The sequence below is a fragment of the Pristis pectinata genome, chromosome 30 (genome assembly GCF_009764475.1).
Source record: "Pristis pectinata isolate sPriPec2 chromosome 30, sPriPec2.1.pri, whole genome shotgun sequence".
Lineage (NCBI taxonomy): Eukaryota > Metazoa > Chordata > Chondrichthyes > Rhinopristiformes > Pristidae > Pristis > Pristis pectinata.
Window position 1 is genome coordinate 17,043,024 of NC_067434.1, and position 13,814 is coordinate 17,056,837.

At 42.6% G+C, this 13,814-nt stretch overlaps 1 protein-coding gene across 3 annotated transcripts in view; it reads right to left on the reverse strand.

Annotated features, from left to right (window-relative positions):
• ascc1 (activating signal cointegrator 1 complex subunit 1) overlaps positions 1-13,814 on the reverse strand; it is a 57,201-nt gene that overhangs the window by 2,743 nt on the left and 40,644 nt on the right. For 2 of the 3 annotated variants that reach the window (XM_052041448.1, XM_052041449.1), the window contains exon 10: positions 5,801-6,578. In XM_052041448.1, coding sequence (XP_051897408.1) covers positions 6,462-6,578 — 117 coding nt within the window. In that variant the 3' untranslated portion in view covers positions 5,801-6,461. Of the gene's footprint in view, positions 1-351; positions 741-5,800; positions 6,579-13,814 lie in introns of those variants that run through there. The other variant, XR_007958413.1, reaches the window with a different exon arrangement.

A 13,814-nucleotide genomic window follows, 5' to 3' on the forward strand; every position in this document is an offset into this window, starting at 1 on the left:
ATTAGTATATAACATTTTGTAGTATTTTCCATCATATAATCTTTGGTAATTTCATATAACATCTTATGTCATATTACTTGTTGTGCTTGTATATATAAAATTTTGCTTGTTGTGTTTGGTCAGTTTTAATGTAATTTTAAGTGGTCTGGGTTTGCTGCTCTAGGAGCCTTGAGTTGAGGCTGAACTGGTGTAAAACTACAGTGGCGATATGGATGGTTGCAAGTAAACAGTGTCCATCAGATCCACTTGGCAGCAGATCTCATTCCAACAAGCCGCAAATGCCTGCCACGATCTGACACGACACCCTGAGCTCCCGGGACACTGGTGTCCTGATAGGTCCGAGAAACTTACCTGCTTCCTGCAGATGCTGTGTGCCAGGAGTGATCTCCCAAGAGCTGCTCTCATTTGGAGCTGCTGGTCTGTGAATAGCAGGCCGTGCTGATACCACTGGACCTCTTGGCCTTCAAGAGAAATCGAAATAAAAACAGCAAAGCAGTGGCAACATCTGATTAATGCTCCAAAGAGTAGACCATATTGACAGACCTACATAGGTGTCAAAGTAACCTCTCAGCAGAAGTATCACGATCAAAGCCTTTCACAGAAGTTGGTAGGAAAGCAGCTGGCAGATGTCAGTACTCTATTCACACGTTTGCTTATTATGCCTTTGAATCCTCAGTTCCAATATGTTCTCATCTTCCTTTCCACTGGTGAGTTCCGGGAAATCTATTGAATTGTGGACACTGCAGTAAATTACATTAAAAAAAAGTTAATATTGCAACTGACGGATTAACATATTGAAGTTGGCAAGTCACCCCTCCTGAGGTTCACACACAGCTGAACACTGGAATTAAATCCAGAAGTCAGCAAGTAGGAGCCAGCTTTCTGACACACTGTCAGTTTCTCTAGTTTTAACTTCCTGCCCTGTGGTTCAATACATTAAAATGCAACCCTTCCTTCCCTTTATGTTAAGGTGAAGTGGGCAGACCACTGTTTGGCCATGAAATGGCGGGAACAGCATAGGAGCTTCACTGATTTGCAAATGGCACAGCAGCTCACATTTCTGTTTTTGAGACTAATCATCGCTCCCCATTTTTTTCTGGGAAGGCCACAACTGTCAGATTGCATTCATTTATGGTCACTTACTTCCATTTTAACCTTGTACCGGGATTTACCTATCGCTTGTCAGCTCTCGCTCCACCTCTTTATACTGGCCATCTCTCCTCTACCTTTCAGTCCAGATGAAGGGTCTCAACCTGAAAAGTCGACTGTCCATTTCCCTCCACAGATGCTGCCTGACCTGGTGAGTTCTTCCAGCATTTGGTTTGTGGCAATTCCATTGGGCCATTTGTCCCAACAAGCCTGTTCAGCAATTCAATGAGATGTTGGCTGATCTGGGAGCAGTCATACTGAGATCTAAAATCAACAGCTGACCCAGTATGTAAAAGTGTTTCGCAAAAGACCCTGCTCTAATTTTTAGACTGCTAACCAGTAGAATTAGTTGTTCTTTCTAGCTACCCTGTCAATTTTCCTTAACATCTTGATTTGATTTCTCCCCTTTTCTTCCATCCTGCAGATCTTTCTCCTCCGCCAACCCTTTACCAAATTTTTCCCTGGTTCTGCATCCAATCCTGCTCTTCCTCCTTCCAGTTCTTGTGAAAGGTCATTGACCAAAATCCTGGAATTTGTTACTCGCTCCACAGTTGCTGCCCTATCTTCCGAGCATTTTCTGTGTTCAGTTAGATTTCCAGCCTCTGTACCATTCTTCTCCAGGCTACTGGATGAAGGCAGTCGTTTGTGAGGCTGCACTTGGAGTACTGTGTACAGTTTTGGTCACCCTGGTATAGGAAACGTGGTTAAACTGGAAAAAGTGCGGGGAAGATGGCCAGGACTAGAGGCCCTGAGTTATAGGGAGAGGTTGGCCAGGCTAGGTCTTTATTCCATGGAACGTAGGAGAATGAGGAGCGACCTTATAGAAGTGTTTAAAATTATGAGAGGCATAGATAAGGTGGACGGTAACAGTCTTTTCCCCAGGGTAGGGGAGTCCAAAGCTCAGGGGCATAGATTTAGGGTGAGAGGGAAAGATTTAAAAGGGACCTGAGGGGCAACTTTTTCACACAGAGGGTGGTGAGTATGTGGAACGAGCTGCCAGAGGAAGTGGTTGAGGCAGGTACAACAGTATCATTTAAGAAGCACTTGGATAGGTACATGGAGGGGCGGGGCTTGGACGAATATGGGCCGAATGCAGGAAATTGGGACTAGCTGGGTGCCCACCATGGTCGGCATGGACTGGATGGGCCAAAGGGGCTCGTATCCGTGCTGTATTGCTCTGTGACTCTGAGGCAGTGCAGATGGAAATTACCTTCAGTTCAGGCCGACTTACCAAGCTGCTGATGGAGGCAATGAGGCAGCTGGAAACAGCGGCAGGAAGCTTCTTTATCTTATATGCTCTAGTGGCTAGTGGCTTGGCAGCAATGTGTGCCTTAATGATCCATTAAAATTGCAAACTGCAGTAAGAATTGGCTCCACAACAGTGCATCTGGTGCCTGGTGATGTGAAATCACCCCAGTAACGCTACAAGCCAGAATGACCCACGCAGTCGTGATCCTCAACCTGGTGTCTGGCCACCACCTGCCTTATTCCCAAACAAGCAACAAATTGGATTTATACAGCAGCTTCAACAGTTATGCCTCCCAAGACACTTTGGAGAAACCTTACCAAAACAAAGAGATGGGATTTAAGGGAAGGTCTTAAATGAGGAGAGATATTGAGGTGGAGGGGTTTAGGGAGGGAATTCCAGAAATTGGGGCTGTCAGTGGTGGCAGGATTGATATACTCCATGAGCATTAGATCAAAATTGGAACAGCACAGTGATCGTGGACAATTGGAAGTTAGAGATAGGAAAAAGGACCTGGACAAACAAACGGAAGAGTTGCAGCCTAGGAGGCCATTCAGCCTACCAGCCTTGTGACTGCAAAATGAACGCAAGCCAATCCCTCACTGATCAGTTGTGAGCAATATGCTTTTAACCATTGCAGTGATACTCATGAGCACATGGCTCCATATTGCACACTCCCTTCTTGCCCTTTTCTGCCATTTGTGTAACGATCGAAGAGCCAAGTTTATTTGAGGTCCAATTCCTTTGGCGTGTCCATAAATCCAACTAGTTAAAATGCAATGACAGACCTGGCTCCAAAGGGCTATTCTAGGAACACCCAACTACAGCCTATGGACCAAAAGGAGAACAAAGACAACTAATTCAGGCCAGGTCAGTCAGTTCCACTTGCACTTAGAGTTTCGGTAATTAGTTTGCTGAACTCTTCTGTTCAGTTTGTCAGTAGGATCCTGAGCTTTTGGCCATTTACCATTTTAATTCTGTATCGACCTTAGTCATTGGCTACTTACTGTTGCAATCAGTCTCAATAAAAGATCAAGATGCAGCATCTCATCTTTTGATTAGCCTCTTCAGAGCTTCTGCACAATATTGTGGTCAACGCTTTCAGATTATAACCACAGCTCCCACTTCTTCAGACACAAGCTGCTGGCAATGATTCTGTTGTTACCTTTTATAGCTTCTCAACCCATTGTCTTTTATCTCAATACTCTTTCACTTTAAAGCATCAGCCCTTTTGTCATTTAATCTCTTTCCTTCCAGAGAGCTTTCTTTTTGTACTTTCCTCCCCTCCCACGTGTCCCTGCTTCTAGGTTCGCTTAAAACCTTTTCTCTGCATCTCCAATTTATATCAGTTCTGAGTCCCAGCCTTAAGCATTAATTCTGTTTCTCTCTCCACAAATTCCATTTGACTTGCTGAACATTTTCAAGATTTTATTGCTTACGAATTTTTAATTTTCTTACCTATCGGATGGTCCAGTTTAAATTTCCTGCTGGTTTAGATAGAGCTATTTTAACAGCAGATTCTCCTCGGTGCATAAATCCTAAATGAATCCACTAAGATTGGTAGCATTTTCAGTTTAAGTAAGAAATTTGGATTTAGAAGTTTAAGATGTTAGCACACCAAATTCCTTAACATAGATCCACGTGGTGCTCAGAGATTCATCACCAACCAGTCCCGTCTCACCCCTCTGCTATCTTCCCTCCATACTCTCAGTCCAGATGCAGGGTCACAACCCAAAACATCGACCATCTCTTTGCCTCCACAGATGCTGCCTGATCCATTGAGTTCCTCTAGCAGCTTAGTTTTTGTTCCAGATTCCAGCATCTGGAGTCCCTTATGTCTCCATTATAATTACTGATCTTATTTTGGGTACTGTGCCTTGTGGCAAGTGAGATCTTTGGTTGGGGGGGGGGGGTGGGAGGGGTGGAGGGATGAGGTTGGTTATGGCAATGTTCCTAGACATTCAGAATAGACTTTTTGGTTGAAGAATATGCACTATTTGATTCTTATTTTCCAGGAAGATGGCAGTACATAATTTAATCTATACCCTTAGAAGTTGCCTGACATGAATAGGAGACTGGAAAATATGGAGCAGAAGTGCTTAAAAATCATAGATAGCTTTAACAGAGCAACTGCTTTCAGTTGAAGAATTATCAGTGACCAAAGGCAGGGGTGAAAAGGGAAAAGGATCACAAGCAACATTTATGTGTTTTGCTTGTTACACAAGTTGTTGTGATCTGGAATACACTGTCTAAAAAAAGGCAAATCCAATAGTAACATTCAAAAGAGAATGGGGTAACTATCTCAAGGGAAAATATTTACATAACCAAGGGGAAAGAGCCAAGACTGGAAAGGGTACAAAAAAGATTTACGGGGACGTTACCAGGACTGGAGGGTTTGAGTTACAAGGAGAGACTGGATAGGCTAGGACGGAATCACAAGAGCCTGCAGAGGGTAGACTCAGCCAGCTCCATCACAGGCACAACACTCCCCACCATCAAGGACATCTTCAAGAGGCGGTGCCTCAAGAAGGGAGCATCTATCATAAAGGACCCTCACGATCTGGGACATGCCCTCCTCTTGTTACTACCATCGGGGAGGAGGTATAGGAGCCTGCAGACCCACACTCAATGATTCAGGAACAGCTTCTTCCCCTCCGCCATCAGATTTCTGAGTGGTGCATGAACCCATGAACACTACCTCATTATTCCTTTTTTTTGCACTATTTATATATTTTTTTTGTAATTCATGGATTTTATGTTTTTGGACTGTACTGCTGCTGCAAAACAACAAATTTCACATCGTATGTCAGTGACAATAAATCTGATTCTGATTCTGACTTTTTTCCCTGGAATGTAGGAGTGACTAAATAGAGGTTTATAAAATCAGGAGGAGCATAGATAAGGTGAATAGCCACAGTCTTCTCCCCAAGGTAGAGGATTCTAAAACTAGAGGGCAGAGATTTAAAGTGAGAGGGGAAAGATTTAAAAGGGACCTGAGGGGCAACATTTTCACACAGAGGTTGGTGTGTATATGGAGCGAGCTGCTAGAGGAAGTGGTAAAGGTGGGTACAATTACAACATTTAGAGGACATTTGGACAGGTACATGGATAGGAAAGGTTTAGGGCCAAATTCAGGCAAATGGGACGAGCTCAGTTAGGCAGCTTGACCGGCATGGATGAGTGGGGCCGAAGGGCCTGTTTCTGTGCTGTAAAACTCCATGACAGCTCACCGAGGAGCAGTCACAAACCTGACGGGTGAATGGCCTCCTGGGTGTATTATTCTGCAGGTTTAAAATGGCTAGGTCCTGCATTTTATCCTGGATTTTCAACTGTGCCTGCTGTAAGGCAAGGAAAACACAATCCAAACCGGCTATATTCTGCAGGGAATTCATGGGCACATCAGGCTTCAGTTGTCTGTGATGATTTATTTGTTACATGATAAGCACATCTGCTCTGTTCCTCTATTAACTCACCACAACACGTTGCAACCAAATATTCCCTGCAACTGTCTGACAGGCTGAGACCATTCCCAGCAATCAGAGGGCAGGCTGGAGCAGAATGTTAGCAAGCTGGTCTCATGTTTCCAGTTCTGGAGTGGCAATGGTATTAAGAGAGTCTCCTCTGCCTGCTGACCCTAAGGGTCATCTACAAAACGCATATAAGCAGTCTGTGGTGGTGCATGTAGGATGAAGATGGCGATCCGCCCAAGAGAGCATGGGATGATTGGCAAAGGGATGGAAAAATGCCAAACTGGTGCAATAGGATGTATCCTTCTGAGGAACAATGTTGGGTCAAAAAAAGGGAGCTTAAATGAGCATCTTACTCTGTCATTCCAAGGCCAAAAGAGTCACAACAATTCAGTCCTTGCTTCAGAAAAAGGAGGTTAAATTTATCCCATTGAAACTCTGCTTCATTTTCTATTAAATGCCACGTGAGTCTGTTCTGCCGTGGTTTCCAAGTTCAGCTGCGAGACTTAGCTATCGCCTTTTTTTTGGGTTGGCGGGGTGCAGCGATTGATCTTGCACACATCCTGTCAACCAGTCAGGGCTCAACAACTTCACAACTTTTAAGAAAAGCTGATGGAACCAGAAGAAGAATAGAACCCAGAACTGTCAGCTGAGAACCTCTGGGAGATATGGACCATGTTCAGCTCCACTTCACCAAAAAAGTAATCTTCAAATTTCTGCAAAGGAAAGGAAGGTGTTAATATTTTACCTGTAAGGTGGAGGGTTATTCCTCCTTTTGTTAGAGGTGTCTGTTACATTGGCATATCCCGACATGCAATGACCACAAGATGCAGGAATAGAATTAGGCCATTCGGCCCATTGAGTCCATTCTGCCATTCAATCATGGGTGATTTTTTTCCAACTCCATTTCCCGCCTTCTCCCTGTAACCCTTAACCTCCTTACCAATCAAGAACCTATGAATTTCTGCCTTAAATACACCCAATGACTTGGCCTCCATGGACCTCTGTGGCAACTAATCCCAGATTCACCACCCGCTGGCTGAAATAATTTCTCCTCATCTCAGTTTCAAAGGGACTCTCCCACTAATGGAAACATCCTCTCCACGTCCACTCTATCCAGGCCTTTCGGTATCCGGTAGGTTTCAATGAGATCCCACCATTTCTCATGGTAATGAGAGAAAACCTTAAAATGAAAGTATTGTGCAACTACGTAAGTATTACAGTCAATGCTCCAAGAGTCTAGGGCGGGTACTTAGTGCATTATTGAGGGAGTACCTTAGTGATGGACATGCTGTCCTTTAGAGTAGGTGCTTAACTGTGATCCTGTCTACTCCCTTAGGAAATAAAAGATTTCATGAGACTATTTCAAGAGTTACTCCCAGTTTCCTGGTCAATATTTATCCTTCAACCAACATCAAAACATACGCAAGCTGCTGCCAGTGGGAGATTGAACTGTGAAAATTAGTTGATGCATTTCAGAAACTGAAATAGCACACTTCAAAAATATTCAGTTGGCTGCATGGTGCTTTATTCGTTCTGAGGTTGAAAGGTGCTATATAAATGCATGTATTTCTTCTTCTTTTACTGAATAGAAGCTCCATCTCCATAGATGCTACAGCTGACATTGTAACCACAGCTTTAACCCACTGTTCCTCACATGGATCTCCACAGCATAACCTGGGAGGCTCTCCCGATTTCTATTTTACTGATGAAAGACACAAGTACAATATCTTCAGATTTTATTTATTTTGTTGACTAAATGATGGTATTGCTCTTGCAAGTTTCTACAGTGCCAGCAGAGCTTTCTTTTGGACAGCTATTTGTGCTTTGGAAGCAAGGTCAGGGACTCACAAGAATAACTGTGTCAGGTTGTTGCTTACACAGAAAATCAAAGCTTTTCTTACATCATAGTTTGAATGCTGTAAATGAGAATGAAAGCGTAGTAACTGGTGCAGTGATAGTGGCTCAAATGGCCCATTTCTGCACAGCAGTTTGGAATTGGTCACCTGTTTAGGGTATCAACAAATCGTTTGTGCTTCTCAGTTCTATAAAAGTGTTGCTCTTCGGTTTGTAACATGTGCAATGCGGTTTAAACTTATCATCCGATAAAGCAGCATCAATTATTTGCTGCTTCTCTCCCTACAGCAGAAAGTGAGGGAGAATACAATTCTACCAGGATCTGTGTGTCAATCTACTGGCTACCAGCTAGTGGATTTAAAAAAATCCTCATTTTAAAAAAAAGTTATAATTATGAAGGAATTAGATTAGGATAGACATAATTCTCAGTGTGAGGCATCCAAAACTAGGGGGTTATAAATACAAGACAAACACTAGTAACTGTTTGTATAGTAATATTCCTTACTGGAATATCATCAAAAGAGCGGTTGGAAAGTGAACCTCACTGTCCTAGGAAGTGGTTGAAGTGAATAGTAAGATACATTTAAAAGAAGGCTTGGTTGAAGTTATGCAGCACTGGAAAAGTCCCATGTAGGTTATAGACCAGATGGCTTGAGTGGCTCATTTCTATGCTGTATATTCTGTATATTCCATGTAATAATAAATAAGGTACATTTTAAGTGGTTGAGCTAAACGTAGATGATTCCAGATATCACAAATTTATCCTACAAGGACAGGTTCCTTTGGAAAAGGAAAGGTTTGATGATGATTGAAACACTACTGGAGCTCAAAGTGATGTGAATTAAAATGTGGAATTTGGAAGTACAATAAGAAATTACCCAAAGGGTACGAAGATTTCAATATTTAAATAGAGATTAACGAGATAACTGAATATGTTTCTGGACAGTCAGATAAAATTGAAAGGGGTCTGGGATGTAATTCCAAAATATTGTTCTGTCTTTACACTGTCAGTGCAAATGTTTGCGTCCTGTGGCTTTTCTCCATAAGAATACCACGATACAAGCTTCCCAATTCTGTACCTTTATCCCACTAGTTTAATGGGATTGACAAAGGGCTTTTTAAAAAAATAAAACACAGGTTAACGCAATCTACAACAGAAGCAGAAAGAGGTGAACTTTCTACCTCGGCTGCTATTTCAATTGAGTATCATTTAAACTCAAGGTCAATTTGAGAATGAAGTGCTGGGGTGCCTGAGCACATTCAAAGCCAATTGCTACACATCCCACAGAGTCAGTGTTTGGCCACCTACAGAGCAGAGCAAATAAAAAGCAAGAAGAAATCTCATCAGCTAGCCTTCCTCACACAGCTTGGAGGTCAATTTGTTTTTCAACCACAGCAATTTAATTGATGTAATACATGCTTTTCCTCATTAGAAATAGAAGTATTCACTCTTCTGCTAATCTAATGCATGCTGGTGAATTTTTGTCATGCATAACCATAAAATAATACCAGTTATCTACTTAGAAGGTTAATAGATGACTTGATTGAACATTTCAAGTGGAATTGATGGGAGAGGGGGCAAGGGGGGAGGGGGAGGGGGGAGGGAACTTTCTTGCTAACTGGGGAACCTAGGGCCAGGGGACACAGTTTAAAAATTAGAGCCAGGCTTTTCAATATCTAAATTAAGGAACATTCTATGTACAGAGATTGACAGAAATCCGGAACACTTTTCCATAAATAGCAATTTATCAATTGTTAATTTAAAATATGATTTTGATAGAATCTGTAAACCAAAGATATTAAGGCATGCAGAGAAATGAAGAGTACATGGCATTAAGTCACAGACAATGAGGAAGGAGAGGGTTGAGAGGCTGTATAGCCTCTTCTTGATCCTATATTCTCACCTTTATAAAAAATCACGTGGGCATCTATCATATCCTGAGTGTCAAGCATACAAGTGGCTGGTTCAAACATCAATTAAAAAGTTATCAAACAGTACAGAATGAATAAATAGCTGCTTACATAAAGGTAAGTTAGAAAGTAATTTTTCTCACTACCTGTCAGTTTCCAGGGATTAGCCATAATAGTGTTACAGATTGGACAACCCCACATAATCAGCATAGGAACACAAAAGACTGCAGATGCTGGAATCTGGAGCAATACACAATCTGCTGGAGGAACTCAGCAGTTCGAGAAGCATCTGTGGGGGAAAAGGAACTGTCGATGCTTTGGGCTGAAACCTTGCATCGGAACAAAATAATAGACTGGATGGTCCACCCCATTGCTAGCGGTTACTGCTGTGGCTGCCAGTATTTATCTGAGTTTTGGACTGGAAGGTGGGCAATTCCTTGAAGGCACATACTAACTCCCAACATTCTGGCTGCTTGCTCACCAGTAAAACCAGCCTCCCACCAAACTGTGGGAACTGGAATCTCCCAAACTTTGCATTAATGGGTGACCTTGAATACCAGGAGGCCACTGAGTGAATGAGATCCCAGTAAGGAACATGACATCTGTCTTAATTTATAGTTATAGAGTCGGAAGCGTACCGAAATCTGCTTCTGTGCCAGCCATTGAGCATTCGTTTACATTAATCTTACACTAACCTATTTATTCTTGCCATTAACCTACCAACCTGTAGGTCTTTGGGATTTGAGGAAACTGGAGCACTCAGAGGAAATCCACACACTTGCAGGGAGAATGTGCAAGCTCCACAGAGACAGCATCAGAGGTCAGGATTGAACCCAGGTAGCTGGAACTGTGAGGCAGCAGCTCTACTGTGCCGTCATAGTTTGATTAAACTGGAGGTACAGAGAAAGCTAAACAATAAAGATTAGTTGATTAAATTTCATTATTAGGAAACCTAACAATATCATACTTTAGACCTAGAACAGTACAACACAGGAATAGGCCCTTCGGCCCACAATGTTATGCTGAACTAATTAAACTAATAATTTAAACACCTAACTAAACTAATCCCTTCTGTCCACACAATGTCCATATCCCTCTGTGCCATTCATGTGCCTATCAAAGAGCCTTTTAACACCTCTATTGTATCTGCCTCCACTACCACCCCTGGCAGCACATTCCAGGCACCCACCACTCTCTGTGTGAAAAACTTGTCCCGCACATCTCCTTTGAATTTACCTCCTCTTATCTTAAATCCATGCCCTCTGGTATTAGACAGTTTGACCCTGGGAAAAAGGTACCAGCTGTCTACCCTATCTATGCCTCTCATAATCTTATAAATTTCTATCAGGTCTCCCTTCAGCCTCCACCGCTCCAGAGAAAACAACCCAAGTTTGTCTGACCTCTCTGCATAGCACATATCCTCTAATCCAGGTGGCATCCTGGTAAACCTCTTCGGCACCCTCTCTAAAGCCTCCACAACCTTTCTATAATGGGGCAACCAGAATTGAACGCAATACTCCAGATGCGGCCTAACCAGAGTTTTATAAAGCTGTGACAGAATTTCCTGACTCTTGAACTCAATGCCTCGACTAATAAAGGCAAGCATGCCATATGCGTATCAACCTTTGCAGCCACCTTCTGGGAGTTATGGACTTGGGCCCCAAGATCCCTCTGTACGTCAACACTGTTAAGGCTCCTGCCATTGACTATGTACTGTCCCTCTACATTTGAGCTCCCAAAGTTCAACACCTCACATTTGGCCAGATTAAACTCCATCCACCATTTCTCCACCTATATCTGCAACTGATTTACATCCCACTGTATCCTTTAGCAATGTTCTACATTATCAACACCGCCACCAATCTTTGTATCGTCTGAGAACTTACTAACCCACCCACCTACATTTTTACCCGAGTCATTTATATACATCACAAACAACAGAGGTCCCAGTACGATCCCTGAGGAACACCACTGGTCATGGACCTCCAGCCACCTTGAAAACTAAATGCTAAAAGATGAAACCAGGTGTGCCTGCTGCTTTTTCTGACTTCCATAACACATTCACATCAAAGCAAAGAGAAAATTACTTTTACGTTCGGTCTAAATTTGATTAAATTTTCCTCAAACCAATTAGCCTCCAAAGGACCTCAGCGTGTTTCTAATTATAGCATCTCTTCAGAGTAGATAGGCAGACAGAAAATCAGATTTTGGCTCTGGTCTACCTAGTGGACTGGCCACCTCAAACACAGCTTCAGCTTGGTAATAGTTCCTTTCATCAGATGCAGCAAATAGAGGAAAATCTGACAGGGAGGACCTAATGCTCTTAGGGGTTTACCTGAATTCCTATCTAAGAGGAGAGAAAATTGGATGGGGCAATTAAGCGTCCAAGCACTTTACAAGGGGATATATGTTTTATTTACAGTGGAGTACAGAAAGAGGGTGGGAAAGGATCTTAGAGAGGAATGTGCAGGGGCATGTAATTCAGTGGGGGGGGGGAGTCGGGCAAGTTGATTGGCAGATGATCAGTGAGGGCTGTGGGATTTGGCCAGATTGTTGGGATTGATAGTTGAGCAGATGATGGAGGTTCAGCGGAGACCCCAGCAAGGATTGGTGCCTCAGGCTCAGTCTGGGAGAGAGTGGGCAGGAAGAGAAGTGCTGTACAGAGGCAGCAACAGCTTGAGAATCCTGTTATCTGCTCACAAAATTGTGACGATGCAGAACAGTTTCTTGAAACCAGCAACATCTGCTTACTTATACATCAATAAAGAGCCACAAAGACATTTTCAGCCTAATGACTGATCTGGGATGCATGCATTAATGAGCCAACAACTGAATTAAGTGACGTCAGGGAGAGTACCCAGTGTTTGCCCTGGGCCACTCCAAACCTACCGAAAACACTTCCCTCTCAACTCTCATCTTTCACATCAGTAGAGAAATGTTACACTAGCCCTGATGCAGGATCTCAACCCAAAATATCAACTATCCCTTTGCCTCCACAGATGCTGTCGACCTGATGAGTTATAGACTTGTAGAGTAATACAGCATGGAAACAGGCCCTTCAGCTCAACTCGTTCATGCCGACCATGGTGCCCACCAAGCTAGTCTCATTTGCCCATGTTTGTCCCATATCTCTCTGAACCCCTCCTATCCACGTACCAGTCCAAATGTGTTTAAGTGTCGTTATTGTACCTGCCTCAACCATTTCCTCTGGTAGCTCACTCCATACCCACCCTCTGCATGAAGAAGTTGCCTCTCAGGTGCCTTTTAAGTCTTTCACTCCTCACCTTAAACCTATGTCCTCTAATTTATCCAGCAGTTTGTTTTTTTGCAATGGTACACAAAGTCTACTTCACTACTTAATAACAATGCTGAAAATATAAAATGTGCTTTAGTTGACCAAAAAGTTACATCTACCTTGTAAAGCAGCCTTGTTTGTACTTGAAGATTTAATTGTGCAGTAATGACACTGGAATTTAAAATCTGCACATCTAGTATCAGTCTTCACAGAAATACATAATTTTGAAGAGGTTAGGGTACTGCTACCTTTCAATAATTAAATCAAGTTTTGAATTCCTAAATCAGCTTTGTGATGTAATTAGAAATTGTTAGGTTTAAAAGATCCCAGTCAATTAAAATAAACTCGTCTTGTTTAACCCTGGTAAATTTTTATTTCCACAGTTTAAAAAAGGGGATTTTGCTGTCAAGTATTACATGTGAAGCTGATGCTTTTTAAGGTTGGGTCCCTAACACAGGAACAATGGAGGACAGCGATTGAATTATCAGAACTAGTAATTCAGAGTCCTGGACTAACTATGCAGAGACTTCCAAGTTCAACTCCCATCAAAGCAGCTGTGGAATCCAAATTCAGGTAATGATCAGGGGGAAAAAAAACTAGTCATTAGTAATGAGGACCTAAAAACGACTGGACTTTTGTAAAAGCTCTTCTGGTTCACTTATGTCTTTCAGGGGAGGAAATCTGACGTCCCTACCCAGTCTGGTCTATGAGTCCAGATCCACCAATCTGGTCGACTCTTAAACACCTTCTGAAGTGGCTTACTGAGTCATTCAGTTGTACTGTAACCACTACAGTGGATCGTAGATGGAACAAAATTGGATAGATTGTTAGGCATTGATTAGTTGAACTTACAGAGTCCTCTTCATAAACATCTGGGGATCGGTCCCTA